At 36.3% G+C, this 19497-nt stretch overlaps 1 protein-coding gene across 1 annotated transcript in view; it reads left to right on the top strand.

Moving 5' to 3' along the window:
- Positions 1-1401: 1401 nt before the first annotated feature.
- LOC129271955 (organic cation transporter protein-like) overlaps positions 1402-19497 on the top strand; it is a 24363-nt gene continuing 6267 nt past the window's right edge. Inside the window, exons 1-9 of the mRNA XM_064106977.1 lie at positions 1402-1638; positions 4946-5076; positions 6486-6660; positions 7711-7814; positions 9099-9253; positions 9848-10016; positions 14852-14993; positions 15318-15418; positions 16668-16882. Coding sequence (XP_063963047.1) covers positions 1480-1638; positions 4946-5076; positions 6486-6660; positions 7711-7814; positions 9099-9253; positions 9848-10016; positions 14852-14993; positions 15318-15418; positions 16668-16882 — 1351 coding nt within the window. The 5' untranslated portion in view covers positions 1402-1479. The remainder of the gene's footprint in view (positions 1639-4945; positions 5077-6485; positions 6661-7710; positions 7815-9098; positions 9254-9847; positions 10017-14851; positions 14994-15317; positions 15419-16667; positions 16883-19497) is intronic.

Genomic DNA, 19497 nt, shown 5'->3' with positions numbered 1-19497 from the left:
TGCCATTACGTATTTTTATATTTAATGTTTGTAAACGCTGTGATATAGTTTTACTATGGAGAACGTACTAAATGTTGGCTATTATTATTATTAATATTATTACTATCATTATTATTATTATCATCATCATCATTATTATTATTATTATTAGCATTAGCATTATTACCATTATTATCATTATTATCATTGTTAGTAGTAGTTATCATTATCATCATCATCATCATGATTGTTATTATTACTATTATTATTATTATCATTATTATTATTATTGTTATTACTGTTATTGTTATGATTATTAAAATTTTGTCAGCCATGATAGTGTTTATCCACGACAGCGTGCATATATACTGCTTTAAATAAATCATATTGCTTCAGATTGAAATCTAATTAATTTATATCTGTTATCAGCTTTGGGTGATATTTTCAGTCTGTTGCTCAGTGAATTTTACTCTTTTTAGATTTAATTATTATCAGAATTCTACAACCCATTCCAGGGCCCAATAAAATGTTGATTTGAATCAAAAGAGAAAAATCAGACAAGCATAATGCTGAACATTTCATCAAAATCGGATGTAAAATAAGAAACTTACGACATTTTAAATTTTCGCTTATTTTTCACAAAATAGTTATATGCACAATTTAGTCACGTGCAAATGAGAGCATCGTTGATGTCCCTCACTCACTATTTCTTTTTTTTTAATTTGAATTATACAATATTTCAATTTTTGCGAATTTGACAATAAGGACCAACTTTACTGAACCATAAAATGTTAAACAATGGTAATTCCACATGTACAGGGAGAAATAAAACTTTGTTTCACAGGACAATGGGGAGTATTTCATATAATAAAATACAAAAGAAATAGTGAGTGAGTGATGTCATCAGTTCCCTCATTTGCATACGAACCGGTATGTGCACGTTACTGTTTTGTGAAATTACGCGAAACTTAAAAATGTCATAACTTTCCTATTTTACATCCGATTTTGATGAAATTGTCAGCATTATGCTTTTTGGATTTTCTCTTTTTATTCAAATCAACTTTTTTTTTGGAGGGGTTAACTTGTCATTTAAAAATCATCTGACTGTCAATGGCACGTTGTTATTTGTTTTCCTCCTGAAATCCTGTGATTCCAAAGTTCACCCCTTTCTTATTGTTCCATTGATGAGAAACCGTTCAAAAGCTAGATCTGAATATACGTTCCAGGTCAATTCGTAAAATTCTATTCACTAGTTTGTATCCAACCGTGAAGAAAGTAGAGGCAAAAAAAATTTGCTGCGACTTTTTTCTTTGCATTGTAGGCCTATAGGCTTCCTGTATATAGCTGTTTATATATTTCGCGGAGAGGTGGTCTTCAAATAATAATTATTGTATACTTTTATAAGGATATAATATACTTTTATAGGTATAAGTATTATATATATATTTATTTTTACGTATATAACATATATACTTTTATAAGGATATTATCCTTGTGAAAATGAAGTTTGACGATATTCTTCGCATTCTCGGGGAGTTTGGCCCTTACCAGCGAAGGAACTATGCCCTACTATGTCTGATAGTATTACCTCAAACATGGAATACCCTTATTCAACTTTTTGCCATGGGTGATTCCGATCACTGGTATCACTGGTGCCAGGTGAGGATATTATTAAAATTATCGTTTGGTTCCATGACATTTGCTCCGGTGACAATTGTTCCGGTGACAATTGCTCCGATTGAAAATCGCCACGTTAAGCCACAACCTATATCTTCAAAACTAAATATGCCTTTATCCTTATCTAACAATATATTCCGAACAAAAAAAACCTATATTACAATTCTAACTCTAACCCTATGACTATGCCCTCTGAGATATTAATACCGGAGCAAATTTCAGAGGAGCATATTAATTATGTCGTTCCCTCTATTGAGCATTTCTATCACCTTATTCTGTTCATTTATTTCGTTAAAGGTTAGCAGGTTTGGTTATAAGTCTGGGTCAATGTCCTGGATCATCTGGGTGATATTAGCAAGAGGGTTGGTACTCATGCTTTGGGTTTGCCAGCAGGGACGTGCCGCACTCATATGATTTTTCATCATCAAAATAATAATTATACTACGGTAGATAGCAATCCTTTTTTGAAAAATCATGGGGTATAGCAGGGCCCTGGGGACGATATTTTTCTTAATAAGGGGTGCTGGTTTGGAAGAAAAATTTGATAAGCCCCCCAAAAAAAATTAAAAGAAAATAAAAGGGGTTTTCACTTTAAAATAAAAGTGATTGTGGTCAAGAAAAATTCGACAACTAAAACAGATAAACCTTTTTACTATGTAATGAAGATGAATATTGTTAAATTTCTACTTTTTACGAACAAAACTACCTGATTTCTAGAGGGGGGGGGGGGTGTGCCTGGTGAATAACACACGTACCACCCCCAGGTAAAACTTGAGGGGTGCTTTGCTGAAGCACCCCGGACAACCAATGTAGGTATAACCAATCGGGTGCATGATCATAGACCACTGCATTGTGTTTATTACTGTGCATTTATCCCATTAATATTTTCAATACAATTCTTCACAATCCAGAATGATAAATGCACCTTTATTAATTTATTTATTTGTTTATTTATTTATTTTTTATTTTCCTTTCCAAAACATTTATTCTCTTCCATTTTCACAAAAAGTTTTCGTTTTTTTTTCTACTATCAATAACATTTTCCAGATAGAATATATTCATATGCAAGTTACTGAAGAAAGCAACGTAGTTCTAATGAAGCCAATATCATTTTGACACAGGCCATATGGCTTTTCCTAAAGTTCCAACATGAAAACTACACAGCTATTCACCTTGTTTTCTTATAACAGACTCTATCATTCCTCATTAAATATTTCAAGCATCTGATAACCATGTGCGAAAAAGGCATTCTTTGATTAGCATGATCATAATAACGTTATTTTACTTAATCTTTTGCTTTAAAACAATCTGGCTCGATTTCTGGTCAAAAGTATACATTTTTCTGCCTACAGTGTTTTTTCTCATTCATGTGACAATAGGCCTACATGAAGTGAAAACTATGATATCGTTAAATTCGTCATCGAGTCTCACTTAACTCTAAACTCCAGGGATTTAAAATAGATTTTAGGTCGATTGTAGTTAGGGAAATTGATATTAACTTCTAATCCAAAAAATAATCTCAAGGGATTTGAATTTGAATCCTTTGAGATTAAAAAAAATGTATCTTGAGTATTCAAACTAAATCCCCAATCCGATTGGTCCCTAACTACCGTCTACCTGGATTTATTGAAAATCCCTGCAATTTAGAGATTTGCATTTGAGTTGTAAACAAAAATGATCGCGTAATTGGAACCTTAATTGCAAGAGATCAGTTTTAAATCTTTGATTTAATATGCAGACTCACAAATTTAACAAGAGCAAGAACAAAAAACAGCTATCCCAGCCAAATCGAATTTCCATTAAAAACTATTTAGGGTAAAAACACGCATTCAATTACGAGTTCATAAGAAAAAGTTCATAAGACAAGTAATAGAAAAACAAAGATATGATTTTCAATGTCTTTGTGTATTGGCCTATTATTAATGCCTGTATAAGAAAGTTCTCTCTTCCCTATATCAACAATATCGGGAATATTTTTCCCCCGTTTAGCTCACATTTTGTAGCAATATTGCTTTCATATAATAGTGTGATACTCCATATTCCAGAATTCACACCCATACTGCATTAAACTATGTAATAAAAAAATAATAATAAATCTATTAATTTAATGGCGGCTTTTTGGCTCATGGTTCTAAAAACCACAGAAAATTTTATTCGAAAGCTGTACGTGTGAACCTATAGTTCGTGAATTGGTTTCAAAGATCATCACTTTGAAGCCTATTGAACGCGTTCAATAACAGCCATTCAAATTCCCTAAAAGGCCTTCCAAGTGTGACGAGGTTTTATATTTATTCCTATTGAATATACATTTTACTAAATAAACGAAACACATCGCATCAGGCATACGATATTTCACAAATATCCAAAGGAAAAAAAATGTTTTACGCTTTTTCGTTATATTAACAAAATATGTATACTATAGGTGCAGCTAGTGTGTGCATGCATGTACGCCTCTGATTCTGTTGCTCTTTCGGGGTTGAGCAATGAACTTGAACCAAAAGCCCTCCATCTTAAAGCCCCACCACTCTTGTATGGAATCAGCAGGAATCAAGCAGACTCATCTTGAATTTAAAAACAAGTGCATGGAGCGCCTTTGGCAGTCTCGCCTGCATTACTCGATTCAATATAGCAGAAGTGCTGACTTTGAAAACAGCTTAAAATAATCATTGATAGGGGACCAAACGACCTATAGATGACGTCGATGTTTGGGTAACACGTTTGGTAAAGACTTGCAGGATACACAACATTTATTTATCGCTTAAGACAAATGTTTCTAAGCGCTGCATACTATTACCCCGGGCCGTGATCGGATGCTCGAGCATTCAAGGAATTTCTTCCTACCGGGTCCCCATTTACTACACCTCGGTGGAGAGTGGCAAATATAGATAAACGCCTTGCCAAAGGACGCAAGTGCTGCGGTGGGATTTGAACCCCGGACCTTGTGGTTCAAAGTCAGGAGACTTATCCACTTATCCACGACACCTCTACATCCCCGTTCTTTTTAAAACAATTCTCTTTTTTTTCTTCTATTCTTACGCCTTTTCTTCTTTATCTCTTTCTCTTTAAAATATCTTTTTTTAATTATGTAAAATAAAAATATTGGGGATCGAGGGGGTTGCATGCACTGCCCCATTATTAGTGATTCTGAAACGACAAATCATGATATTCCCGCCCGCCCCCGCCCTTCACTCTCTTTCCAGTCTCCCATTTGCTCCCTATTCCTTTTACCCTTCCCCTCTCATCCGCTATGATCCCTAAACCCCTCTAATTTTCTCGTCCCTTTCGTCAGGTGCCAGGGTGGAATAATACATTTTGTGAGGAGGAGTATGGAGTGCCGTGTGATGTCGACACAAAGAAAATATTTAACATCCCATTAATAGATGGAAAGAGTAGTAATCAAGAATTCCAAAAATGTGCAAGGTAAGTTAAGAACATTAATGTATCTCCAATAAATAAATAAATAAATAAATAAACAAATGAAATAGATAGATCGAGAAATGAATGAATAAGATATATACATCAACAAATTAATTAATTGATTGATGAACAAATAAGCAAGTAAGTAAATACATTCATAGATTTACTTTTCAACGTAAAGAAATCAGATGATGATCATAATGCTGCTGTTGCTGCTGATGATGACAAACGTCATCACCATCATCTTACAGAACATTGGTGAAGCGTATAAATGCAAAACAATGTTATCCGCAAAGAGACATTATACTAAAAACGCAAACTAGTATATTCTATGGTTATCCATAATTTACTTCTTTAATTTTTGTGCAATAAAACCATAAAAACCTCAAAGACCTATCTACCGAAAAAGTACTTTTTGATCATGACACATGATTATGAACATGACACAAAGCACTAGGTTTTTCATTCGAAATCACACAAAAAAAATCCTAATAAGTATATAGTGTAACTCGAGTTTGTAACTACGAGGGGCCTATACAGGGGTGAAATCTGTCAATTTTAAATTAACACATGATGTTTAATAGCATTTCCAAATCCAAAAAGCTTTCCAAATTATAAAGAAATATAATATATATATACATTTACATTATATGTATATAAATAAATAAATGATAGCATATACATTTACATTATAATAAATGTATATGAATAAATAAATGAATATATATATATATATATATATTTATATATATATATATATCGTTCTGATAACATTCAAACAACATTATATTCTACACATTTAACATTTTACAGTGTTTAGTAAAATGGGTTTTGATTGCTTGATTGTAAAAAATTCTTAAAAGACATTTTACAATTAATATCACAAACATTTTGATAACATCTTCAAAATGTAAGTTATTTCAAAAGTTTTCTTAGTCTTACCAATACATTTTGACAGATTGAGCATGTATTCATAACCTTTAGTTCTTCGCTGGGCCTGATTTAGGTAATTTTTATATGCGAGCTGACTTTAAATTTAAACTTTGTTTACGAGGTCTTCGTCTTCATTTGCTGACTCTTGATTGAGATAAATCTATTCGTGTCATAGCAATTTATTCATTTATTTCGGTTTAAAAAACATTTGAGTGCGATTTACAAATGATAATGATACAATAGTACAAAACGACATACAATGTAACATTGAAGAATATTGAAGTACTACATAAAAAGCCTCACTTTCAATGAATATTGGTAAGTCATGTAGAATAGGTCTAAAGAAATTGAATTTGAAAATAAATGCTTTGATAGAAATAGTTCAATATTCATATTATTTTCAATCACTCTCTATAATATGAAGAATATCAAGACAGATTTTCGGCAGCCAATGATGTGTCCATTATGTTTTTTCACAGATATAACACATCCGATTTCCCCATTCTTTCGGTGGTTATTAATATTAATGGTAGTTTCAATTCCGACCATCACCAAATGGCCCGTAAGGACTTTCGGGCTGACCTGGATGTAATTCCATGTGACGCTGGATGGGAGTATGACCGGAGCCAATATACACGGACTTTCGTTCAGGAGGTGCATATTAAAAATAATAATAATAAATTCAAATATAACGAAATATAACGGCTTCGAAGGGGGGGGGGGGGGGGGTTGACTATGCCACTGTCGCAAATCCAAGCGGTGAACTTATGTTGTTCAGGGGGAAGGTCTATTGTTTCATACTCTACTTGAATAGTATGACGTCATGGATTTACGCCCATGGACTTTGCAAATGAATCATCAAAAAGTGGGAGATAAAGTCCCTTCGGTTCCCGCGGGTCCGCAGCCCCTTTGCAGTTTGTTGCAGTTTTTTTAATAAACAGTTTAAGGGCCAACCCATGTGCCCGATAGCAGTATGAACTGGGTTAATAAATTTTTAAGCAGCATATTTTTATCCTAAAATTTTAGGCTCAAATGTGACACACCACACTATTTTTAACGATAACGTGAATTGTATATGGATATTCTCAATTAATGTAAGATTGATTTGATTAAGAGTCTCATAAATGATCTCTGAAAAAACATAATCAAATTAGCAAAACCAGAAAGAAATTAATCTGGACCACATTGAAGAATAATTGCAACAAAACATATTTAAAGAAATACTGCAAAAAAGCTTGTAGTGATACTACGATACATTTTCTGTCTATATATATATAACCTTATCAATTTGCTGATTTCTGTATTTTTAGAATTATTATACGTCAAATATTTCAACTGTTCATAGCATTGTGTACACTCTTCATATCATTCTTTTTCCTTATCAATATCAGATCAAAATAATTTTCAGCAGACACAATACATAGACTTGTCTATGTTTGCATTCTCGGAGCAGAATGATAGAAGAATGTATTGTCGCTTGAATAAAAAAATAATAAAATATCGTATTCGTTTCATTTTTCATCATTTAAAACAGGATTGTCTATAATTCACAGGTTTAAGACTTTTTACATGTTACAAGGATTCATTCAATAAAAAATATTAATCCTGTCATGAATACAGAGAAATATAAGAACAAAGAACACAATCCCCTTAAAATCAAATACTCAATACTTTTCAATTGTTTTGATTGCATGTTTTATGCAGACGGACCTTGTGTGTGCTAACTCAAAATACATCCAGTTTCCACAAATGTTCTATTATGGTGGTTACTTGGCAGGGAGTGCTATATTTGGAGCCTTGGGGGACAGGTAAGACGGGTGAATACTGGTTAATAAATATACATGTATATATATATATATATATATATATATATATATATATATATATATATATATATATATATATATATATATATATATATAATACAAAAAATTGTATTAGTGCATACATATATATATTCATATATATATATATACATATATATATGTATATATATATGTATGCACTAATACAATTTTTTTCAAAGGGCAGATAGCTCTGGGGAACCATGATTAAGCTACGCCTACCATTATTCTCTTCATTTATTTCTTTCACAACATAGTTAAATACAAGAGTTGTTAAAGCTGTTGTACTTTAATTTCTCACATATATATATATATGGGGTATGGGGTGCAGGTGAGTGTGAGGGTGCGTGTGGGAGGGTGTGTATTTTTTGGAGGGGTGACTTGGAGGGCGGGGAGGTGAAAATCCTCCCCCCTTGTGTGAATATGTTCAGTGTATCCTTTTGTTTTTCAAACGAGGGTGTGCGTAGATGAGTGTATTTAGACACCTAAACGTAGTGGGTGTGTACATGTGAGTGTGTGTGCGTGTGTGGGAATACGGTATTGAGGTTTGACCCTACATGAAGCCAAACACACAGGGGGAGGGCAGGGGACAACCACCCACTATGATATTGCAAGGAGTGAAAAAGTGTCTACCCACTGTCGTGCAGATGAGGGGAGGAGGGTGGGGGGGGGGGGGGCTTGGGAGAAGCCATATCCCCTATTTTGGCTCATGACACTGATAATACCTTCAGTAACAAATTTGTTAATTCAACTTGAGGTCATCTTACCCTCCTGCACTGCAAAAAACACCAGCCCGGTATCTATATCGGAAAACACCACGGAAGTGTTAAAAACAATTAACACCAGTTAAGAATCAAACCGATATTGGTTTAACACTGATTAGTGTTGTTCAAATGCTTGTCTGGTGTTAGCCTAAAGCCGAAGTGGTGCTGTTTCAACACTAATTCTCTGGTGTTTTCCTATTATAGATACCGAGCTGGTTTTAGATTGACACCGGTATTTTTTGAAGTGTGTCAAAATAACCTGGCGTCGCCCCGACTTGTCTCATCCGTTTGGGTCGGGTTGTTCCGTAACCAGATCTGTCTGGAATTATAGGGGGCCTTTTCTCGAATAGTCTGGTTGCACGATTACCAGACCCGACGCGAAGACCCGGTGAAATGAAACAAGCCTGTCACTCCTGACTTGATTAATTGACTTTATTGATCTAAAATGTGAGAAATTATTGTCGAAATGGATATACTTTTTCAGATTTGGACGGAAGCCAGTTCTCGTCATCGGCATGATATTTCGTATTATCTTTGGGTATAGCCTTGCACTAGTTCATAACTACTGGGCATTTGCCGTGATAAGATTCTTCAACGGAACATTTCAAATAGGACCCTACATCATTGCTTATGTGCTGGGTAAGCTTGTCAATTTAAAATGTTTACATCATAGATAGATAAGGGATTGAGACGAAAAAAAAGAGGAGAGAGAGAAAAAAAGAGAGAAAGGTAGAGACGAAGGAGAGAGGGGGAGGTAGAGAGTTGGGGCAGATAGGTACACTATAAAAGGAAATAGAGAATAATTTGAAAGTTTTTTTTAAAGGGCCAGGATAGTATTTTTTCAAAATGTGGAATTTCAAAGAATTTCATAACTTTGTTATTCTTTTATGGATTTGTATAAGACCTTCACAAATGCTTTAATCATCTTTCTAATCGTTTCTTTATTCATCTTTTTATTGGTTTATTTTTATTTGGTTATTTATTCATTCATTTTTAGTTAATTAATTATTTAATATTTGTTTATTAATATGTTTATTTATATCCATTCATATCTTTTTGGGAAAGCATTTCTTTATTTATTTCTTTATTTATAATATTGTTATCATTATTTTTCAGGGGAGGTGGCATTAAAACAAATTTTAAGTTAAAGTGGCCTTATATCCATAAATATCATACACCTTTTCTACTTGTTTTGATGTTTTTGACCGTTTATTACCTCCATCTTTTTGACAGGCACCGAATTTGTGGGAATCTCTAAACGCAATATTTCAGGTTTGTTTTTCAGTATTCCATACGCAATGGGATACATGATGCTTGCCGGGATCGCATACTTGATTCGAGATTGGAGACTTCTTCAAATCGCTCTGATCACACCTTCATTCCTTTTCTTTATCGTCTTCCTGTAAGTTCACGATTCAAGACTCTATTTTCATTTCCAACCCAACCACTTTTTGTGAAAAGAAGAAGTATACATGTTTTCATGACTTTCTACATTAAAACAAAAGTTTACATAAAGTATTTTACTTTTGGAAAATGTCTCATTAAAACAGAAAAAATCCTGCAGCAGAGTTTCGGGAACATCCGTAATCTTACTTACAGAACATGAAACCTTACAACTTTCCTGTAATAAAACTATTTTTTTCCTTCCTCTAAGAAAAAGACATGGGTCCCGTAACACAAAGATTAGCGATGAATAGCAAATATGAGAGAACACTTCTGATTGGTTCCTGGTCAGTATTTTGCACCAAATGCGCATGTAACATTAGGGCCGTCTGCACCATCCCGAGTTTTCAAATTAGCGCGCTATTTCTGATCCGGCAAATTATCCCGATCTGAAAAATCTCGAGATAGTTGGCGGTGCAGACGCAATTATCGCGCTAGTTCGTAGGATTAATCTCGAGATTGCAATCCCAAGTCAACTCGGGTTTATTTGCAAAATAGCGCGCTATTTTACGAATTATCCCGCTAATTCGTCGGTGCAGACGCACTCGAGATTGGACTCGGGGTAATTTATTCATGACGTCAGTCCATACTGCAATTCGCGTTCCACTTCCGCCTTGGTCAAAACATAAACACGTGCGGAAGTCAACTTTATACATGCGAATAGCGTTCATAAGCAACGATGGTGTCCCACCAGTGAATGGATTTTGGGAGAGACCAGACCGAAGGGGGAGGCGCTCATCGACGATGGTCATATTCAATAACAACACTGACAGCAGTGTTGTCTTATTCCTTCGCAAAATGTGAGCAAATAGCATTTCTTTAAATGTCCTCCTTCTCTCCCCCTCTCTCTCTCTGTCGTTGCCTCCTACTCCGCCATCATATTTAACGAAGAATACATCACTTCTTCACTCGCTGAGCTGAGAGGATTGTTGCATAACACCGGTTGAATTCGGCGAAAGTGCTAGTGAAAGGAGTATGATTGCTTGCATATCGCGGGAAGTTATTCAAAAGCGCGGGCCGTTGAAACTCCAAGATCCGAAAGTGCGCATGCTCGTAATATCGGGCTTATTGCCTCGCTCGAGCAGGAATCGCTCTTCGTGGGATGGTGCAGACGGGGTTTCTTGAATCTCGAGATTAATCGCGAAGAGGGCTGATCGGGCTAAAATCTCGAGATTGAGCAAACTCGGGATGGTGCAGCACCGCCTATTGATCTTGATTGGTCAGTTCATTTAGCGATTGATCGCTAATCCTTGTGTTACGGAGCCCAGGGGGCCAGGGTCCAGTCGTACAAAAAGTTCCGATTGTCGTGGAGCGTCGTGGCCCAGTGGATAAGTCTCCGGACTTTGAAACAGAAGGGCCGTCTGCACCATCCCGAAGTTTCAAATTAGCGCGCTATTTCTGATCCGGCAAATTATCCCGATCTGAAAAATCTCGAGATAGTTGGCGGTGCAGACGCAATTATCGCGCTAGTTCGTAGGATTAATCTCGAGATTGCAATCCCAAGTCAACTCGGGTTTATTTGCAAAATAGCGCGCTATTTTACGAATTATCCCGCTAATTCGTCGGTGCAGACGCACTCGAGATTGGACTCGGGGTAATTTATTCATGACGTCAGTCCATAATGCAATTCGCGTTCCACTTCCGCCTTGGTCAAAACATAAACACGTGCGGAAGTCAACTTTATACATGCGAATAGCGTTCATAAGCAACGATGGTGTCCCACCAGTGAATGGATTTTGGGAGAGACCAGACCGAAGGGGGAGGCGCTCATCGACGATGGTCATATTCAATAACAACACTGACAGCAGTGTTGTCTTATTCCTTCGCAAAATGTGAGCAAATAGCATTTCTTTCCTCCTTCTCTCCCTCTCTCTCTCTCTGTCGTTGCCTCCTACTCCGCCATCATATTTAACGAAGAATACATCACTTCTTCACTCGCTGAGCTGAGAGGATTGTTGCATAACACCGGTTGAATTCGGCGAAAGTGCTAGTGAAAGGAGTACATTGCTTGCATACAAAGGCGCGGGAAGTTATTCAAAAGCGCGGGCCGTTGAAACTCCAAGATCCGAAAGTGCGCATGCTCGTAATATCGGGCTTGTTGCCTCGCTCGAGCAGGAATCGCTGTCGTGGGATGGTGCAGACGGGGTTTCTTGAATCTCGAGATTAATCGCGAAGAGGGCTGATCGGGCTAAAATCTCGAGATTGAGCAAACTCGGGATGGTGCAGCACCGCCTAGAGGGTCGTGGGTTCAAATCCCAGCCATGTCGTAATTTACTTCGGCTTGGAATTAATCCACAGTGTGCTGCACTCGACCCAGGTGAGGTAAATGGGTACCGGCAGGAAGTAATTCCTCAAAAAGCTGTGTGCACCGAATAGGTAGCCTAGCTTAGCGGGGTAATAATAGCAGGGCCCGCTGGGAGAACAGTTTTCGGAACTGAAGCGGCCACCCTGGGTAAATATACCTTTATTATTATTATCGATCCAATCAATCGTCACTCTATGGAAATCCATCAGTGTCATAATTTTTTCTACAGGAAATTGTCCTTTGTAAACAAAGAGAAGCACAGTGAATTTTCAAAAAAACAATAAATGCATGAATATACATCGTAGGTAGAAAATATTTTGAATACACATGCATAACAGATGTTAGTTGCGATTGATAGGATCAATCGCAACTCTTTGTAAGACGGGGCCCTGGGCCCCGTTGTACAAAGAGTTACGATTGATCCGATCAATCGTAACTATGGCAAGCCAGCAAAGTCAACATACGAAATGCATGTTTGTTCAAAAAAGATTCTAGATATGAATGCATATCCATAAATTCATTGATTTCTTGACAATTTGGGGTGTTCTCCTTTTATTACAAAGGACATTTTGCAAATTTCCTGTAGAAAAATTATGACACTGATGGATTTCCATAGAGTTACGATTGATCGGATCAATCGTAACTCTTTGTACAACAGGGCCCAGGTCTGTATGTTAAATTGCAGAAAACTTCATGTTTCACTAAATTCAGTTTCAATTTTATGCCATCTGGTTATAACAATTTAGAATGATTCTGTAACTTCTCCCCCCCCCCCAAAAAAAAAAAAACTGTAATATGTGAATCCTTATTATGTAATGAATTTATGTTCAGTTTATTATTAGTTCTAAAACATTAATTTTTCAGCAGTCATTAATTTTCAGGACTGTAGGCCTACCGGTACATCCCTTTTCTTTGCCATTTTTTGTCAGCACTTGTGCTCCCGACGCGAGAGGGCAGTGGGAATGACGATATAATAGGCTCCTGAAGGCTTTAATCAGATTGCAAATCTTTGACTTGCATTTTTCAGAGTTTTCCTGCAATATTAAAATGTAAAAAAAAAAGCTTTGAAAAATCATCCTCGGCGAGACTCTAACCTGTGTTCATGAACTCGGCTGCAGGATGTGCTTTCTGATTGATATCCTTAAGTTTCCTTGAATATTCATGAGGCGTAGTCTGACTAAATAAACCCTATTACATTATCATTTCCTCTGCCCTCTCGCGTCGAGTGCACTATTTCTGACGAAAAAAAAAATCGCGCCCGTATTCCGTCAACCCAGTACGTTACAATTTGCCTATAACCTGTCCTACTATACTGATGAGAACGTCGTATGAATCATCTCTAGGTAGTTTTCGCTCAAGGACGGACGGAGGGTTCAAGTAAATTTATTGAAAATGCCAATGACGAAGAACAGCTGGGAGGTCTTTGTCGAAAATTGGTGAATCAAAACAGCAGTTTCATCTATGCATGGACTCTGGACAAACTTTTGCAAATTTTCGTCAGCTCCGGAACTTAGGACGAAACCGCTGCTCTGGTTTCACCAAAGACCTCCCAGCTGTTCATTGTCATTTGACGGGTATTTTTAATACATTTACTGTGTTCTTGAATCCGTCGTGCGTTGCGGAGCGGAAACTCCCTACGACCCATGCTACGACCCCATACCAATCATTAAAGGAGAATGAAACTCTTGGAGCAAGTTAGCTTTTGTGAAAGCAGAAAAATCAAAGAATAAGATCAACAAAACTTTGAGAAAAATAGGACTAGCAATAAAAGAGTTATGAGCATTTGAATGTCGAGATCACTAATGCTATGGAGATCCTCCCATTGGCAATGCGACCAAGATCTGTGATGTCACACACGTACAACTCTCCCATTTGGACACTGAAAATATACCCCAAAACATCTCTTTTTGCTCATTCTAATCATATGACAAACGATTCATCAATGATATAATGTTGTGAAACCTCTGTACTTGTCATCTCATAGAGAGAACACCTCACCTTGTGATAGACTCTATAAAAGTGAGAATATAAGTGAAATAAGTACTAAAGTAATGAGGGAGTTGTACGTGTGTGATATCACAGATCTTGGTCGCATTGCCGTTGGGAGGATCTACATGGCACTAGTGATCTCAATATTCGAATGCTCATAACTTTCTTATTATTCATTCAATCTTCCTCAAACTTTCAACAATATGTTTCTTTGATTTTTCTCTTTGATATGGATTCAGCTGGTTTCAAGGGTTTCATTCTCCTTTAAACTATAACCAGAGAAACCCTTTGTGTGTGTGTGTTTTACCCGGGTCAATCACAGAATCATGATCATCAGAGTTTTGCAATTTTTTTATACGTGAGTAAAAGGCTTATACCATATACCAGTGAAACCAACCATCCGACCAGTTGGGTCATAGTTATACTAACCACGCCATGTGGACAAAACCCTGTACTAATTCCTGGGCAACCACGCCCTATAATAACCAATCGTTCATTAGTTTCCTCCCAGAGTCTCCTCGGTGGTTATTAAGCCAAGGTAAGACCGAGAAAGCAAGGAAGATAATCCAACACGCTGCCAAGGTTAATAAAGTCCAGCTTCCAGATGATTTCCTTGACGACCAAGATGATGCTAATCAAAACGTGAGTTTAGGGCCTATCAGTTTCAGTCACAGAGTTTAAGTTTCATCGTTCTTATTTCCAGCAAAGAAGTACAAAATCAATATGAGTATCATGAGCAAAGAAGACATTTAAAGAACAACAGATCCGATGAAAAAAATTGAATTATAAACTTAGAATGAATAAATTATGATCAGGTTAGCAAAGTGAGATTTTTTTCTTCAGTATCTCCCGATTTTACATTAAAGAGTGAACATATAGGTTTGTTTTATTTTATAAGTTATTTTTATTGGGCTAGCTGTTCACACATTTTCAAATATATTTCCTTTTACATGATGTACGCCTTAGTTGAAATATGATGAGAAAGAGTCGGAAAGGAAGCCCAATTTTACAGACGTATTCCGTCATCGTAGTATGTGTAAGCGAACATTCATCTTAATGTATGCATGGTAATTATACAATCTTTTATTTAAAGGCCCGAATTCACACAGGTGGATTTTGCAAAGTGCACTGTTGTGAATTTGGGCCAAAGGGTTTACCCTGAATAATAATTGCAATATAGATTCATCGAAACTATTGGATGAAAGCTGCCATAAACCGGATTTGAAAATAACAAACGCAGCATGAAGTCCTGCCAGTTTAGGGATGATGTAAGTGGCTCTGTGGATAAGTCTCAGAACTTTGAAACACAAGGTCCGGGTTCAAATCACACCGTATCTTATACTCGCGTCTTTTGGCAAGGCCAAAGTGTATCTATATTTTCCACTCTCCACCCAGGTGTAGTAAATGGGTACCCTGTAGGAAGGAACTCTTTGAACGCTCGGTGCTCCTTCGCTAAATTCTCTGACATTTCTCAACCGTCTTGTCCTCACCCATTATCTATAACCCCCCTTATTTTCCCGCCATGTACCACCCACCCCCTCCCCGCGCCTCAGCCTCCAATCCGCCCCTTCGTCTTTATACATTTATTATGTCAATTTGGAACGAATACCTTGAACACCACACGATATAGTGGGATGACAAGTTTAATTTTTTTGAATAATTATTGTTTAAACGTTTTTGAAATATTTTAAACATTTTTAAACAGCTTGTTTAGAACTTTAAACAACTTGTTTCAAACTTTAAATAATAATTGATATATAGTGAAGGGGTTAATAAGCAACGTGCTTTAAATTTGTTAACATATTTTTTTTTGCAGTGCATGTAGATAGAAAACTATTATCTTAAAAAAATATTTGAATAACGATTTCAGAAAGCACATAAAAACATTTCATCAGACCATCAATTTTTTGGAAATATTATTGCTCAATGTTAAACAAAAATGTTTTAACCATATTACGACCATCCATTTTGACGTTTAAAAAAATTATGGTCACAGCAACATAATTGCTTCACCATTGAGGATGGGCATGAAACCTACAAACCTCAACCCTGGCTTTAATCTTGCCCACCTTATCCAAATGTTCATGCTGTTTATTATAAAGTATATTTTCTTATGCTCTAGATGTATTTTGATGTCAATGTTTTATATTCATCCTACTGTAGCTGTTTTATACATGTATTTTTCAGTGTAAATGTATGTTTGAAATTGGAAATAAAGATTGAAATTGAAATAGAAACTAACATATAGTAGTCCAATTAGAAGAATATTGAAAATGTACATTTTTACAATCCATATTCTTTCTTGATAAAATTCAGGGCGGTGTGTGCAATGGTGTACCACGGGTTAAATCTGAGTACTTCAAACCTTGGTATCGATGTCTTCCTGTCTTTCTTTGTCTCTGCCGCCATTGAGATACCGGCCTACATCCTCTCCATCTTCATTGTAGAACACCCTTTTTTTGGAAGAAAGAGAAGCACGGTCATCATGATGTTGTGTGGAGGGGTAGCGTGTATTCTTACCATCTTCATAAGTAAGGGTTTTTTTCGGGGAGTTTTTTAGGCGTTTTTTGTGCCCGACCAGAGATCGCACATGGCATGGTTTTGCTAAAAACGCCATTCTAGTTTATGATTTTTGAATTGAATGAACTGGAAGAAGGTGGATTTTGATGGAGCAATGGCAGTGGCGTACAGATGGGGGCGGGGGGACTTGGGGCGCTTGCCCCCTAAAAAAATCAATTCCAAGAAATAAAAAAGGAAAGTAAGAAAAGGAAAGAGAGTATGGTGAAATATGATATTATCTTCAGATAATTATGTAAAAATCTATCACAAAATTGAATTTTTGTAATAATTGTTTTTTACTCGCTTTCAAGTTTAAAAAAAAGTTTTGTCCGATACGCCATATCTGGCCCCTCGGGTCTCATCCATCAAACAAAAGAAAAAAAAATGACAGAATGTTACACTAAAGCGAGCACTGTCCATTTTTGTAAAGCTCGCAGAAATCGGTTTGCACAGAAATGCTCATTTTCACGCTGTGTCCAGAAAAAAGCGAAAACAAACTGACCGTGTGGTACATTTGTCATACATTTCTTTTGCATTTTTAGCAAATTGAAAAAATAAAAGAGATGCACTTGAACATTTTGTAGCAACTTTGCCACCAACATTAACATTTTAATCCTAGGTAAGCACAACATTTACTTTTTGTGTGTGCCAGCTCATATCGGATGACATAACTGAATGAAAGCAAACATTTATTTCAGACATCTCCAGCATTCTTCACTAAGTTTTTTTTTAGTTATTTAAAGTGGGACCACATTTCATAATAAAACTTTTTACTCCACACTTTTCCCAAGCTTGACAATGATTAACAGTAGGAAAATAAAGCTTAAGCCATTTCATGTGAATCACAGCTCCGTGTAAAGCAGATATCATCACGAAGGCCTCGGTGTGTGGGGAGGGGAGGGGGCGTAAAGGCGCTTTATGAAGTGTTTTGGGAAAGGAAACAATTTAAACAAGTAAAAGACATCTTCAAATAAATCTTCCTTGCTAAAGTCCATGTGTTCGTCATGATTAACCTTTAGTTTTATTAATATAAACTATTTCCAAGTTATGCGCAAATATTTTTTTCACGAACTTTTAAAAAGTAATACTATATAGTTCTCACTGAAGCGGAAACATTTTTCGATAGTTATACAGTGCGTCCCAAAAAAAACTATACACTTTTGAAATGGCTGCCAAATAAAAAATATAGCACTTTGGGGGAAAAGACTTATAGATATGGAAAGCCAATAAAATCAACTTTCAGATGATACAAAAAAAAATGGAAAACTATTCATGCTTGAGCGAGCACTGCCCACTGAAACAAAGGGTATGAAAATTAGGGTGGGCCGGAATTAGCCTTCCAATTTCTTTCAGGTTTTTTGTTTAGTACATGCAAAATTGAGGGTTATTTGGTGAATTAAAGATCAGTTGTGATCAGTTTATTGTTTGTGAACATTTAATGCGTTATTAAATTGAAATTTAAAGCATGAGTGATCATGAATTGCAATTTTTAGTGCAGCATTTTGTCTTTATCATGTGGATCTCAACAATGTGTTCATTACAGTCAGGAGAAGAGGGGGTAATATGACTTAGGTAGGTGAAGTACGTTGATGGGATAAAGGTCAACAGAACATTTAGCAACCCCTCTCTCCATCTCAACCCCCTCCCCCCCCCCGCTTCTCTCCTGAGAGACTAAGCTCGGCTAGGCTGGGCAGGAATTAGCCTTACAGTTTTTTTGAGTGGTTAGTCCTTTGGAACTTGCTAAGCTAAATTATGAGTGAGATAAGTTTTGGTTTCTTAGGCAAATTTCATGAGTTACTAAATTGCATGATTTACTAAATTGAAATTTAATCATGAGTGAACAGCAATTGTAATTTTAGTGTAGCATATTCATCTTGTGGACCTCAGAAGTGTGTTCGTGAGAGTAAGAGTAATGTGATGGTACCTGTTACAAGTAAGAGGGCGAGATATGCTAAGACTTGGTTAAAAGGGCATTCCTCTTCCTTTTGTCCTTTAAAAAAATTACAAATTAAAAGTCATACACTCCCCTCTCCACCACCATTTCCCAGCCCCCCCCCCCTCTCTCTCTGTCTCACTTTCTGGATTGTAGCGTATTCAAAACTTATAACTGCCAAGTGACCGGTGGCTGATGGTCAGTTTTGTTATTGAATGATTACCAAGAAATTTAATGATTATGATGATTAATGAAATAATTAATTGAAAAAATGAATGTTTCATTGATCACATTGCACATTGAATGAGTTGATTTACTGAAAAAGTTGATGCCCCAATACAGAATTAATCATTAAATCAACATTCTGCTCTGGACTTCACGCGTACATGACAATAGCCATTAGTCTCTCAACAGGCGGGGAGGGCGGGAAAGAGGGAGGGGGCAGGGGCTGAATGTTCTGTTGAGCCTTATTCCATCAACCTACTTCTCCCACTTAAGTTCTATCTCACCCCCTATTCTCCCGACTCCCATGAACACATTGCTGAAATCCACATGATAAAGTTGAAATACTGCCCAAAAAGATATCCAAATAATAAAGTTGAAATGCTGTCCAAAAGTGTAATTTGTGTTCACTCATGCATTAAAGTTCAATTT

This window comes from Lytechinus pictus, chromosome 11, assembly GCF_037042905.1.
Source record: "Lytechinus pictus isolate F3 Inbred chromosome 11, Lp3.0, whole genome shotgun sequence".
In the NCBI taxonomy this organism is placed as follows: Eukaryota; Metazoa; Echinodermata; class Echinoidea; order Temnopleuroida; family Toxopneustidae; genus Lytechinus; species Lytechinus pictus.
Note: the sequence above shows the minus strand (reverse complement) of the source record. Positions and strands in the feature narration are given on the sequence as shown.